At 37.7% G+C, this 15,340-nt stretch overlaps 2 protein-coding genes across 3 annotated transcripts; one reads left to right on the forward strand and one right to left on the reverse strand.

Moving 5' to 3' along the window:
• Positions 1–233: 233 nt before the first annotated feature.
• Positions 234–2,566, forward strand: LOC113298659 (zinc finger protein 593-like). Of its 2 annotated transcripts, XM_026547453.1 has the most exons (3): positions 234–545; positions 682–744; positions 2,137–2,486. In XM_026547453.1, the coding sequence occupies exons 1-3, from the start codon at positions 355–357 to the stop codon at positions 2,237–2,239; spliced, it is 357 nt and encodes a 118-aa protein (XP_026403238.1). In that variant the 5' UTR covers positions 234–354; the 3' UTR covers positions 2,240–2,486. The 2 variants fall into 2 exon arrangements, with proteins under 2 accessions (XP_026403238.1, XP_026403239.1); XM_026547454.1 differs by lacking the exon at positions 682–744 and having other exon boundaries at positions 2,137–2,566.
• A 111-nt stretch (positions 2,567–2,677) lies between these two features.
• Positions 2,678–9,087, reverse strand: LOC113298658 (ABC transporter B family member 1-like). The gene is made up of 10 exons (XM_026547452.1): positions 8,374–9,087; positions 8,195–8,249; positions 7,933–8,108; positions 7,653–7,853; positions 7,299–7,558; positions 6,899–7,212; positions 6,549–6,772; positions 5,181–5,554; positions 4,288–5,002; positions 2,678–4,181 (listed from the first exon to the last, which is right to left on the reverse strand). Exons 1-10 carry the CDS (start codon positions 8,833–8,835, stop codon positions 2,904–2,906), a joined length of 4,059 nt encoding a protein of 1,352 aa, XP_026403237.1. The 5' UTR covers positions 8,836–9,087; the 3' UTR covers positions 2,678–2,903.
• Positions 9,088–15,340: the final 6,253 nt, after the last annotated feature.

Consider the following 15,340-nt stretch of genomic DNA (forward strand, 5'->3'; position numbering starts at 1 on the left):
TCGTGTTTGATCATCCACCTGGGTTGGCAAAAAATCATGTTTGTTGATTATCATAGGAATTGCCCTCGGATCTTGAGTAAAATCTACCCAAGCCTTTCTTTTACAGACTCTCTGAACTCTCAGTCAAGAGTCAAGACGTCAGATCTCAAAAGGGCAATTTCGCCAATTTAATAATATTTTTATTATTTTTGTGTGCAAGTATCCTGTAAATATATAAGTTGCCTTTACGACCGAGAGAGTTTCTTTTCCCTCGTTTACTTCTTTAGGGTTTAGACGAGTTGCAGAAGAGAGGCGGATTGGTTGGTTGAGCAAAATTAGCTGTTTAGGGTTTTTAGTTGAAGAAGAAGAAGAAAAATGGGAAAGTGTCCACACAGAAAAGTAAAGAAGAGGAGGCTTTCTCATAAAACAGCTCGCCGTACTAAGTTTGAAACCAAAGGTGATGATACTGTCTATTCTGAGCTCCGGAAGCCAGAGGCTGAGAAACCTGTCTTACCTCTTGATGATGATCTTCCCGGAATGGGTCAATTTTATTGTTTACACTGCGAGTAAGTTGATTCTTATTATTAGGGTTTACTTGTTTCATATTCGAGTTATTTTTTCTTGATTTGATTGAGATTAAGTAGGTTTTTTTTTTTTGTTTATTTGGCTTAATTGTTGTTTGGGTTTTGGTTTCATTTTCAGTCGGTATTTCGCGAATGTATCTGTGAGAGATGATCATTTCAATACTAAAAAGCACAAGAAACGGTAAGTGGAATTGAACCCATTGGTTTTCGTTTTTAGGTTTTATGTTTGTATCTATGTTTGGCTTCTTATTCATTTAGAAAACACTTAGGGTTTAGGGTTTTTCAGTAGTTCTATCAGCTATGTTGAATTGTCTATGTAGAATATTGTTCAGAGTCACAAAACTTGGCAATTAAAAGATTCTTATATTATGTTTGTGTTCACAACAGTATATAGAATTGACCAATGTTTTAGCTAAAAAAGTTAGACTGGATATTTAGACTATAGAGAATACGGGAGAAACTGTTTGCAATATTTATGCATCGATTTCCTTGATTAGAAGCAAATGTCTCAAAGCTGAGGAATGTGATAAGCAAAGATTGTCAAACATCTGCTCATCTATCCCTTATAGCATACCTATTATCTTTTTAGATAGAAATATGTCGTGGAAATCTGTGGATTTCAAATGGTGTAAAATTTTAGGAAGGAAAGATAGAAGGGTTGACATGAGTGCAAATGCACCACCTAAAAACCGGGGTGCACATTTTCCATCTTTCTTGTTGGATGGTTCATTAACGAGGAGAAGATTATGGATTATACACAAAAAACTTGAATTTCAATAAACTTCTCCTATCTTCAAAGCAATGAACCATCCAATAAGAAGGCGGGGAATGTGCACCCCGGTTTCTAAGGAGTGCACAAACTTGCACTCAGGTTGGCACCAAACGCTTGTAGCACCTTGTGCCTTAAGCAATTGTGGATATCTCGAGTTATTGTAACATCAAGTGTTATGATGATGTGGTTCCATATGGTTGAGTGGTATGATGTTTACTTCACCAATAATCAACTCTTTATGAAATTAACTGACCCTATCATCCAGTAGAATTGGTTGAATAGATAAAATGATCTGATTGATAGCGTATGGTGGGTGGGGGGTGGGGTTACATTTTTAGAATGAGCTGACCTTTTGTGGGTATCATCAATATACTGACTCTATGAGCAGGGGCGGAGCCAGCCCATTGCATGGGGTTGCAATTGCACCCCCTGCCCAGCTGGCTCCAAAGCCTAATTTAGGCCCAACAAGAATTTTTTTTCATGTACAAGCCTATTTTTGCTTCTTTGCACCTCCTAAAAATATTTTTTTGCACCCCCATCTCGTAATTCCTAGCTCCGCCCTTGTCTATGAGTAGAACATCCCTCCAAAAACCAGCACTTTGTTCTGTTCAAAGTGGACGAACTCAATATTCTCACAAAGTTAAAAGAGTAGTATAGTGAACAACATCCATTTAAGTATTTCATACCAGATACCTTAGTTTCGTGCTGGAAGATGATAAATTGTTGATAGTGGGGTTGTGAGTTGATTTAGCCCAAGGAGTTATCCATCTAATGATGAATTATGGTTGATTATTTTTGCAGTGTGAAGTTTATGAAGGGACCTGCACCACATACTCAACTCGATGCAGACATAGCTGCTGGGATGGGGATGCCCGACAACGGCCCAAAGCTAATGGTAGCTTGATTCCAACAACACTGCCAGTGTTCTGCCCTGTGTATGCTGACTCCACTCTTTAAGTGAACCGTACTGTTAGTGAAGTACAGTATATTGTTTTTTCATGTTATTTGTAGTTTGCTTACTTGGTTACTCCCAATCTTGGGTCCACTAGCATGTAGAAAAAGACTACCTAAAGATAGAATGCAATGGTTCAATTTTTAAATGTTTGAAGGTGGTGCAGCTATATATAACTGGCTTCTTGCAAGCCAAGTTAGAAAATATCATTGATGTATCCTGTGCTCAATTTTAAGCCAGATTCCGCATTCCAGAAAGCGAAAAATATCTATTTTTTTCTTTGATTTCTTGAAACATTTCCATCCTCATACTTAGGGTTCTGATACTGAGCAGGTATCTAAAATCTTCTATTGCAGAAAGAAAAATTCTAATCCAACTTTGACACCAATCTAGAGTGAAGAAGCATATATATATCCCTTTTAACTTTTCTAAATTCAGCTTCTTTTTGTTATAGCTTAATAGGAATGACTACAATGAGCAGATAAAAAAACAAAACAGAACAAAGTACTACTATATCCTAAGTTATTAACATAAGATGCTTCAACCAAAGCAGAATCGCTAAAAAGAAAACGGGTCTTGAATCCTGATTAATGCCTTTATCTCTTGTTTCTGTCCCTCAGATACAGACTTTTCTTTCTCCTCCCATCGAAGAACTTGACCCTGGAGCAATACCTTGCGCCCCCTTACCGAACCTTTGCAATTGTATCATATTTGCATAGCACCCATCCGGATAGTGTTTCAACAGATGTGAGTGGGATCCTTGTTCTACTACTTTCCCCTCATCAATCACTGCTATCACATTAGCATTCCTTATTGTTGACAATCTATGTGCAACAATTATAGTTGTCCTTCCTGAACTTGCCCGTTCAAGTGCCTCTTGTACGCTTCTCTCTGACTCTGCATCAAGTGCACTTGTTGCCTCATCTAGTAACATTATGTCAGCCTTCTTGATTAAACCTCTAGCAATAGCAATCCTCTGTCTTTGTCCACCTGACAATTGTATCCCTCTCTCTCCTACCCATGTGTTATAACCTTCAGGCAGTGCTGATATGAATTTATGCGCATTTGCTAGCGTTGCTGCCTCTATAACCTCCGCTTCGGTTGCTGATTCACTTCCATAAGCAATATTTTCATGTATAGTAGCAGCAAAAAGGCAAGGCTCTTGAGGTACCATTGCTATGTGTTTTCTTAGTGACTTGAGATTGTATTTCCGTATGTCTTTGCCATCAATTAGTATCCTTCCTGATGTTGGTTCATAGAATCTTTGTACTAGGGAAATGACAGAACTTTTCCCACAACCACTAGGTCCAACAAGAGCAAGGGTCTTTCCTGCCCGCGCACGAAGTGTAAGATCTCTAAAGATCTGACTGTCAGGACGAGATGGATAAGCGAAGTCCACATGCTTAAATTCAACTTCTCCACGTAAAGTTTCAGGAGCAGGTGTAGAATCCAGTTCATCTGGTTCGATTTCTGTTCTTCGATCAAGGAGATCAAATACAGATTTCATGGCTTGTCCACCTTTAATGAAATCTGGTGCTAGTGTTAGTGTTTCAGCAGCTCCGTTTGCCGACACCATTAGGACCATGAACACCCGGATTGTCTTTGAGAAATCAGATATGCCATGCTTTACCAGCCAGGATGCATACCATAACCCAAGAGCGTACGAGGCATAAAGTAAGAATTGAGCTACTCCATACCCACTTCCAGCAATCTGTCCTTTCCAGAAGCATCTTTTTAGAGGTATCTCGAGGTTTGAAGAGAAGAGACCTACAATCTTTTCCTCTGAATTGAAGGCTGCGACTGTTCTGACATTGCTTACTGCTTCGCCTGCTAGTTGCGTGGCCTTGGCATGGGAACCTTCCAGATCTCCTGAAAAGCCTTTCATGAACATTTTCTGCTCAAATCAAATAAGAAAACCCAGGACCAGGTAAGTAAACACATGAGGATTGAGTGGGGACTTCTGTAACTTAGAAAACAAAATTCGGTGTAATGTCACGAACCTGCAAAACAGTTGCTGCCACCACAACAGGGAAGACTGCAATGAGAAGAAGAGCAAGACGCCATTCCAGGACGAACCCTGCCGTGCAAGCTACAAGCATGAGAGACGAATTCTGCATGATGACTGAAATTCTGTCTCCAATTGCTGAACGGACATTATTAGCGTCAAGTGCTAGCCTTGCTGCAATCCTACCACTCTCATTCTCCTCTTGGTCGAACCATGCCATTTCATTCTTCATTATAGATGCCAACATCTTCTCTCTCACTCGCTTTGTTAGATTCTCCCCAACAACGTCCCAGTAGTAATGCTGTAGGGTGTTGAAGATGAGAGCTGCGGATGACACCCCAATCAGGAAATAACAGTATTTACCAATCTCACGGCGCATGTATACATAGTCTTGGCTGTAGTAGACACTCATGACAGCACTGAGAACGTAGGCAAAGAAGGCACTCATGGAACCACAGATAACAGAGCCGATGGAGCCGAAGAGAGCATAAACCCACTCAGGGGAATTCATCTTCGCAAGGCGCAAAAAGGTACTGGCTTGATCTTTAAAAGCAAGTTTCTCAAGCCGGTAGTTCGGTTGAGTACCATCAAGGGAGAGGCTGAATTCAGATGTGGAAAAGTCTGAAAGTCGACGAGAATAAGGCGACCTCCCATAAGATGAATTACGACCGATTATGGGTGAGCTGACTGAGTTTCTTGCACTTGAAGGCCTGCCAAAAAAATGAAGCATGTTATTACCACATGATGTAGCAGGTGTTGTGGCAGCTGACAGTTATATCCCATATCAGCTTCTGTGTACCATATGCACGTAACCTAATCTGACCAGGTATGATTCATTTATCATTACTCAGTCCATAAAAATGTAAAGCACTGTGCAGCGGAAGTTACCTTGCACTGCTTTTCCTGCCATTGTTGAGGGCAGTTTCATTTGAAGTCTCCTGCATGCGAATAAGTTTGGCATAGACGCCATTGTCTCCTTTCAAAAATAGCTCTTCGTGGGTACCAATCTCAGAGACGCTTCCTTGCTGTAGAACAGCCACAAGATCAGCCTTACGGATAGTTGAGAGCCGATGAGCAATGACAAGAGTTGTCCTCCCAATCATGAACCTATCAAGAGCTTCTTGCACCAGTTTCTCAGATTCCGAGTCTAGTGCACTTGTTGCTTCATCCAAGAGCAGGATTGCTGGATTCTTGAGCATCGCTCGGGCTATAGCAATTCTCTGCTTTTGCCCTCCTGAGAGCTGTAACCCCCTCTCTCCTACCTGTCATTTTCAGATTAAGATTCCATTTTAGAGATTCCCACCAATATATTTTCTATGGATTCTTCTTCTGCAACCATTTATTTTTATTAGTTGTGTTTTACACATTTTAAAATGAAGTCCTACTTGGGAAGCATACAGAGAGTCTCGACAAATTGAAGGACATTAATAGAGAAATATGGAATTTCTTTCCTTCCGCAATTTGCTGGATGCAGACACCGAAAAGATATAGAATTCCCACCAGTTGGAAGCTTTCATTCGACAGTTTAACTATTTGTCAATTCTGGGTTCTTAATTTTTTTTCCAGAATTTTTTTTAACCATTTTGTCCAAAAATATAAATAGGATATATAGCCTCAATCATTCCGGTGCCACCATCTACACTGAACATGAGTCGTTTTCCACTACCTAACTGTACCTAGATTCACTCCTTCAATCATTCCTCCTGTCTCATGCTAACTCTGTTGACTGAGACCATGTTTAGTTATTAAACTACACACTAAACTCTAGCCAAAGCTATAACTTTCTGCACTAAGGCTTAACTTGATAAGTGGAAGTTGCAAAAAGGATAAAAATTGAGTCCAAGATCCCAGCCTGAACTTCATCTTACTTATGAGGAAATTTAGTGTATAATCATCAAAAGAAGTAAGAATCTCCCTAATATAAACATTGTGTGTCAGCTTTAAAGAATTTTTATCTGTAGAAATAGAGGAGAAAACCAATAAAATAAGGCAATTTCAGCTTCACATTCTCTTCCCCCACTTGGTTTTAACTTTTTCTAAATCATATGGTACCTCAGAAGTCCTGCTTTATTCCTTAATCTAAGGTTCTTTTCTTTGTTTTGTTTAAACACATAAATCAGAGTGCAGGTGAACAAAGCTTGTGTTTTTTGTTGAATGTAAGGTACTACTACCACTCTCTTTTGTTGCTTAAACTTGACTCCACATTATTTTTTAAGTGCAAAAAGGCTGACTAAGAAATTGTGTGGAAAAACAAACCTGAGTATCATAACCAAGAGGAAGTTTGATGATAAAAGACTGGGCATTAGCTACTCTTGCTGCCTCTTCAATTTCCACCTGTGTAGCATCGCTTCTTCCCAAGAGCATGTTTTCTCTGATGGTGGTTGCAAATAGAGCTGGCTCTTGACTCACAAGTCCTATTTGTTGCCTCAACCATTTTAACTTCAGTGTCTTTATGTCATGCCCATCTAACAGAACTTGTCCTGTTATGGAATCACAACACTCATTTAAAGTGGAATTATTTGTACAGATTTCATCGTCATAAAAATAAAACAAAATAAAAATAAATAAATAAAGAAAGAATGAATGAAATTGTGCATTCTTTTTACCTGAAGTGGGATCATAAAATCTCTCAATGAGAGAAACAACAGTGCTCTTACCGGAGCCACTGCTTCCTACTAAGGCTATGGTCTTCCCTGGCTGTACATTCAGAGAGATGTCGGATAGGATCTTAACATCTGGCCTTGATGGGTATGAAAATTCCACATTTTTCAATTCAATGTGACCTGAAACAGAATTCAACTCCAGACCCGACTCATTTTTGCGGATACTTGGATTGTGATCGATGACACAGAAAATCTTTGCAGCAGCAACTTTGGCATTTGCAAAGGCACTGATACTTGGGGCAGATTGTGCCAAACCTCTGTTAATAAGAAGAAAAAAAAGTTCATGGAAACTAACTTGATCCGGTAGACAAAAAACTTAGGTGGAAATTAAGCGAACGCTTACATTCCCCCTATCATAACTGCAAACATGGTTGAAATGGCTAGTCCTCCGTTGGTATAGTCATGTCTAACGAGATAACCTCCGTACCAAAGTAGAAGTGCATAGCAACAGAAAACAACAAAGTATGTTGCACCCAATCCCATTCCTTTGGCAAAACCAGTCTTGTATCCGATCTTTTGAGAGATTCTTAATCCAGAGGAATAAGCTTTTAATGCTCTCGATTCCCCTACGAACGACAGAACCGTCTTGATTTGCACTATTGTCTGCAAATTATAAGGAAGGTAATTGAATTTCAATTTTACATTGAAATCGACTAAAAAATTTGAAAGAAATGAAATATAATATTTTTTGCCAAACCTGCTCAGCAATATTTCCTGCTTCTGAAAGAGCTTCCTGGCTCTTGATAGAGAGCTTAGCTAAAGTGGTGGTCTGAATTCCTCCAACTATAGCTATGAGAGGAACAACAGCAAGTGTCACTAAGGCTAATTGCCAAGCTGCAGTAAAACCCACTACGAATCCGGACACGAAAGTCGCCATGTAATGGATGAAATTACCCAACTGCAAAATCAAAATCAAAATGGGTTAATAAGAATTCTAGTTGAACCTTAAACTAACTAATAAGGCTCTTTTATTTTACCTTCTCACTAATAGCATCTTGAACCATAACAGCATCACTGTTAATGGCGAAAACAACGTCTGAGGTTCGAACTTCAGTGTCGAAGTACTGAATATCTTGACTCAAAGCAGCTTCTAAGTATTTAATTCTCATCTTTGTCGATTGTCGCTCTCCTGTCCACATCCAACATGATATTTCTGCAAAGTAATTCAACTTCACACCATTAACAACCCAATAAGAACAGGACTTACTAAAAATTTGAAGTAGAAAGAATTTCTCTGACCTGCCCAAGAAGAAGCCCAAATTGCTGCACCCACCACCAGAAAGTAAAACGCATACTACAAAATCACAGTAAAGCAGACATGTTTCAGATTTTTTGTCTCTCCAAATAAATTTCCTGCTCAAACCCAAAAAATAAAATAAAAGAAAGTTCTTTCCTGATCATCTGTTTATTGAATTTACCTTTAAAACTTCTTGCATCATCTTATCTACATTGTTAGCATTAGAACCAAAAGAATTCACAAGATCAGCAAAGAAGCGAAGAAAAACGGGCAATGAACAACCATGAACAAGAGCACCAACTGTGCCAATACCCATTAGAACATAATCCAATCTATCTGCAAATCTAAACAACTCTTTAAATGCAACTGGTTCTATTGAATTTGGTTTTTCCCCACCACTACTGCCGTCTTTCTTCTCCATGTTTTCGTTCTCTCTAGTATCTCTTCTTCTCTCCCGTGGTTGTTTTTGTTTCTCTTCTTCTTTTTCTTGTTCGTCTATGTATAATAAATCTCTTGAACGATCTTCTTCATTAGATATAAATCTATTAGCAGCAGAGTCGAGATGGACAAGTTCAAGTCCTTGCATTTCAGACCATTTCCATTTCTCTGCTACCGTTTTTATCTGTTCAGTATCTTGTGACATTGCACGAATTATTTGATTACTTTTCAAACAACCCTTTAATTCTTTTTTCTTTATTTTTCTGTTTTTTTCTTAACTTTTAATTTCGTTAATTCAAAGACTGAAAATTGGAAAAGAATTAGGTTTGAACTGTAAAAAAAGACAATAGAGTGAGCAGTAAAGAATCACTTTCGTTTCCCCGACAAGAAGAGAAAAGGACTGAGTGATAGGAGGATGAATCAATGAAACTTGAGAAATAGGTTTTCTTTTTTCTTTTTTCTTTTTTACTGATCAAACAAGAAGAATCAAACAAATTTCAAAAAAAAAAAATGTTTTTGATTTTCTGTAAGAGAGATGATGAAGAATTCTCAATCAGTGGGTGTTTGTTGAGAAAGAATGGATAATAAGTAAAGAAATCATGATTTTGTTTTTTTAGCTTTCTTTTTTACTTTCTTTATAAACAGTTTTTCTTTCTTTATAGAATTTATTTACTTTTTACTTTTTTACGCGGGAATTACAGTTGATAAAGTTTTTACTGTTGTTTTGTTTTGAAAAAATAACAGGAGTGGAACCCTAATCCTTCTAACATGTCAGAAATCACAGTTAGAATTTCCACTAGTTTTGTCGGACTAAATATTCTTCTGATGATCTGGAAGGGAAAGAAACCCTGATCTGTTATTGCGAGATTTTTGTCAGAAATCACAACTGATTCCACCAAAACTTCCACTTAACCACTTTTTTGATTCCTAAACTGAAAAATCTCACTGGTTACCAACCATTCTCATCTTCGCATGATTTCCAATAGTACTAGTACACATCAGTCTTCATCATCCCAATATTTCGTATTGTCTCTTTTCTTAATTCAAACTTTTGCCACCATAAACGGACTATGTTATATCTAACTCTGAATGTTCACTTACAAATGAGTAATTCTAGTGTCATAATATCAATGAAATACAGCCGTTTTTACCTAGAAACTAATTTTTTTCTTCACTATGACTAAGACTTCAGATTTACCAAGTAGATCTAGGTAATGTTATTAGTAATTTTTTTTAGTCGTATGTAATCATTATGTGGAATAACCCATAATTCAAATTTGGGGATTATTAGCATTTTTCTTAATCATGTTCTGTATAAACGGTTTTTTAGTTACTTATCATATGATTCTATGCTAACTAAATATGCGTCCATGCGCTGCACGGGTTCAGCTTCGTTACCCAAGTCTTAAACGTAGATAGCGGGTGCAACAGTTTTTTTAGATTTGGGATTATTTAAACACATGCAATTATCATTATATATTCTAAATTTTGTAAAACAATTTCTTATTGTTCTAAATATTTTTGGGACCAGAAGCTCTAAAATTTGTTATTATATATTTGAAATTTTGTAACAATTTTTTATTGGTCTAAATATACTCCGGTGGGGCCAGAAGCTCTAGAAATTGAGATTGATTCGATTTTTAACCACAACATAGAATTTTTACCTGAAACCATATTATTATTATTTCATACAGCCTTTATATGGTTTCTATTGTTTTAGGTATATTTTCTGGGGCACTCTACAGGATTGTCGATTTATTTTGTAGACTGTTCGTTCTTTAGATGATCTTCTATCTTAATGAAGATTTTTTTCAGATGGTGGAGTCTCAATTCTCATACCACCAACCTCCTTTATGAACTACTGGTTGGTTTGGATGTAGAATTTTTAAATTGAATTTATGGGTTCATGGGATTTGGTAGAATTATGTTTCCCTATGTACGTTTGTTTGTGCGAAACCTTGGAATCACGTTTCCCACGGGAATCAGTTTTCCAGCAAATCCTCCATATGGAGTCCGACCCCCTAAGATTTGCTGGGAAACTTATCAAGGGATTTATGGACCCACTTTTTTTAAACTCTAAATCTCATATATGCGATTTTATGATTTGAGGATAATGCCAAACGGTACAAAGACTTTAAAACAAGAAAGCTTTATAAATCCTAAGAATTTTAGTTGAGTTACCAAACACACATTTCTGAAAATTGTTGTAAATCCCATGGGATTATAAATTCCTAAAAACAGTGAATTCTGCAAAAAAACCCACCATACATGTATTTAATACTTTAGTTGTATTTTGGAATACATAATATTGGTTTTCATCATGTATTTCAGCTTTGATATATTTGATTGATGTATGCACTTTTCCATAACCGTTTTATTCCCGTTCCCTCAATAATACAAACTACAAATCTTAGTCTCCATAATTTTAATTAACATGTAACCTATTTGTTTACTATAATGCCCATTAATATAATAATATGTTATTATAAATATTTCGCGGTTAATTACTTTGGTTGATTTCTAGTGCTAATATAATTTTTCCGGCTATCAATTAACACAATAAGGTGTTGATTTTGGGTCACAATGTAGATTTTGGCTTGTGCAATAAGTTTGGATCACAAAGCTGAGCATTGTAATATTTAATCAAAGATGTCTCTCTGTTTTACTCATGTTCCTCAACCTCTTCATGTTACTCTTAGATATATCCTTCTCTAACCCTCGTTTATAATTTGCTAATCCTTAATCCAAATACCTCAGTGTTCCTTTATGGCTCCCTTTTTGCTTAAATCTAATCTTTTTCAATATGTTACCATACATAGAGAAATATTCTTCAGACTTTCTACCTTCAAGTCTCGTACCACCAATGTAATACTAATCAAAGAATTTTTCCTAACAACTTTTATGTAAGGTGAACTCCCAGCATCGCTTGCGTCTTATCTTAGACGTTTTTCTCTTTTTAATTTCAAAAAATGGTGCCTCGCAATCAAACACATGTAAATACAGTGTTTGGATCATCTTAATCCAATCCTTTTATTTATTTCCGTTGGAGTGGAAAACAATGGTTTTACAAATTTGGTATTGCTCTTTCCTTGCTACTCGAATATAGTCTCTATGATCAAAACCCACATCTAAACTCTAAAAATATCCACATTAATATTAAACCTCTCAATACCCAACCTCTCTAAATAATAGTCAGATGTGGTTAGAAATTATCATCAAGGAAAATACCTTAATCTCTATCGAAAAGCTATGAACAACATTCGTTTGAAAATCCAAACCGTTAGTTACTCTATCTCGTTGTACATGGTGGATTTTCGACAAGGGTAAAATTGTAAAACCCTAACTATTTATACTCCGGATCCGGCAATCGGATGAGTATTAAGACTCATGTCTTTCAATAAAGCATGAAAGCTCATGCCATAAAACCTCTGAATGAGAAGGCTGTTTCTCAGAGTATATGTAGATGTGTAGTCTCCTAGATGAGGCCACGACACATCTCATTAATACTGAGAAATTTCGGTAATTATTTATACTCTGGATCCGGCAATCGGATGAGTATTGGGACTCATGTCTCTCAATTCATGAAAGCTCATGGCATAAAACATCTGACTGAGAAGACTGTCTCTCAGAGTATATGTAGATGTGTAGCCTCCCAGCTGAGGCCACGACATATGTCATTAATACTAAGCAATTTCGGTAATTATTTATACTCCGGATTCGGCAATCGTATGAGTATTGAGACTCATGTCTCTCAATAAAGCATGAAAGCTCATGCCATAAAACTTCTGACTGAGAAGGTTGTCTCTAAAAGTATATGTAGATGTGTAGTCTCCCAGCTGGGGTACACGACAAATCTCATTAATACTGAGCAATTTCGGTAATTATTTCTATACAGAATCGAAAGATTGGACGGATCCTAGACAACATGCCTGCTAGTATAGAGCGACAACGTCTTCGGGATGCAACCAGGTTTTCCCTGACTATATAGGAGAAATATGATACTCCAGCAAGTTCATATTGCTCAACTCTCAGATAATTAATGCTCCTAGATAGGAAGCCCTGCTAGTATAGAGCCCTCAGTTAATTATCTCTAATCGCCTGAATATCCAACAATATTCTACGATTCTTCGTTATATTTCGTCACTTCAATTCGTGGTTCTTCCCAGCAGAATTCCACGGGTTAGTGATAAATATTCAACGAAACAGGCATCTGAGCATCGAATAAGCCTTGACTAAAATGGTGCAAGTGTACTTAGCGATAATGCACAGACCAGCATTCGAATGCACAAACGAGCATTTCAAAAATACGGATGAAAGATGAACCTATGCAAAATAGGAAGGAATAATAATAATAATAAAATATTAGCAAAGGCGACAGGGGACTGGGCTCACCAGCCGGCCGGTCATGCTGTGACCAGTCCCACGCCCAATTTTATATTTTTATCATATTTTATTATTTTTTCCTGATCTCATGAAAATTCTCTCATTCGAGCAAATCTCCTTCGTTTCAAGGAAATTATCTATTCTCGTGATATTTTGTCAAGGAAAATAATAAAATTAGGGAAAGGTGTCGCGGGACCGAGCACCAGCCGGCCGGCCATGCCCTAGCCGTGGCCGATCCCACGCCTCACATCCCCATTATTTTATTATTTCTCTCAATCCATGAAAATTCTATGATTTCATGAATTTTCCCTAAAACCATGAAAATATTATAAAATTAAGAAAACTCGTGGGACCGGGCTCTAGCCGGCCGGCCATGCCCTAGCCGGTCCCACAAACCTCTTATTTTATTATTATTATTTGTTTTGTTTTCCTAGTTCCATGAAAACTCCCTGATTTCAACAAAATACCTTGGTTTCAACAAATCTCTTTGATTTTATGAAGATTCCTTAAAATCATGAAAAATTACATAAAACTGGGAAGAGTGCCCTGGGACCGTGCCCGTTGGCCGGCCGGCCATGCCCTTTCCATTGCCGGTCCCACACTCCATCATTCCATATTTTATTTCTCTCATCTAATGGAAGTTCCCTAATTTCATAAAACTCTCCAGTTTCATGGGATTTCCCTCAAATCAGAGAAAATACATAAAATTACATAAAACTGGGAAAAGTGTGTGGCACCGTGCTTGCCAGCCGGCCGGCCATGCCCTAGCCGTGGCCGGTCCCACACCTTGCAAATTCCTGTTTTATTTATTATTTTTCATCATCTCATGTATTTTTCCTAGTTTACGCAAAACCCTGGATTCTGCATATTTTCTCAAATGTTGCTCAAACGCGCACCAGAAAATATCAAAACTCTCAGGACTGAGATACGAACGCTATGATGACACGGGCACATCCCCTTGACCGACCAAGGGTGACCCTAAGGCTTGCAAACAACCATTTTCACACGTTTTAATAATTTTAACCTAATTTTCTCAACTGCTCATATTAGGTTCAAACTCTTTCCGAACAATCGAGAGTTTGCTAAAATGACCATCCATTGGTCCCACGGCCACCAAGAGCCGGTCTCATGACCTCTTGGACGGTTCCTCATCCTTTCACGACTAGGTTTTATTATTATTTGTCGCTCACACGAGCATTATTTTAATAAATGATTAAACCGGCATTTAATCATTCTTTTACCAACTCGTCCTCAAGAGACTTTGGTATTTTGCTCATTCGAGCGTCTGGGCGTTACATGATGAACTCATCATCCCATGTAGCCGGTTCCCGCGTCATTCTGCGGTTGATTGGCAGTAAATCATCATTTCGGTAAAATTAGGGTTTTGAATCCAAAGCTCTACAGAAACATGATTCTGAGCAGATTCAAATACTCTGATAATTTTATGTTGATTCCATGATCTACATTTTTATTTACTCGACCCAGCAGTCAGTATCTTAAATTAATATTTAATTCGGTCCTGCTACCAACAATTCATCAAACTAGCAATATTCACTCAGATTAGCAATATTTGCTTGAACCAGCAATATTTGCTCAGATTCAAGAATATTGGTTCAACTATCAATATTCAACAATTTAGCAACCCAGTTTTCTCGTCTTAGGTAATCAACATAATAATACCTCATCTCAGCAGACGTATTTAATTCATGAGTTTCAGAGCATTTACAAATCATGTTCAACTCAGCAATACATAGACTCATTGTCCCATAAAGTCAGCAACTGACTCCACAATCACGAGATTTCAATCATGTCACAAGAGGGGATATTAACTAGGGTTTTAGTCTGGCGGTCTACGGTACGTGTGTTCATCCACGACGAGAATGTGAGCAAGTCGTGCAATCAATTTGAAGATTTAGCAAAGTAGTGGGTGGAAAATTAACCAAGTCTTTGCATGATGAGTAACTGGTTTTGACATGATTTCCCACTTCCCCACTCTCTGATTCCATCAACTGTCACACTTCATGGGATCATGGTGTTTTCAACTCCGGCATTATAAAATGTCTCTGAATCCTGATTGAAAGGACAAGATTCGAACACTCGAACATTCATCTACCCAAGAATTTCTCAGCAAGTTCATACATACAATCTTTCGTCTACACGAACTCATCGCCTGAGCAATCACTCTCAATTGAGTAAAATTCAATCATTCAGAGCGTTTTTATGCTGAATTCACAACACACCTACAATCTCAGATCATCATTGATCTCACACGTTTCTCAGCTTCCCTCCTACAGATCAACCCATCCTCTCTTGTGACCGAATCGACT

Source organism: Papaver somniferum, chromosome 7 (assembly GCF_003573695.1).
Source record: "Papaver somniferum cultivar HN1 chromosome 7, ASM357369v1, whole genome shotgun sequence".
In the NCBI taxonomy this organism is placed as follows: domain Eukaryota; kingdom Viridiplantae; phylum Streptophyta; class Magnoliopsida; order Ranunculales; family Papaveraceae; genus Papaver; species Papaver somniferum.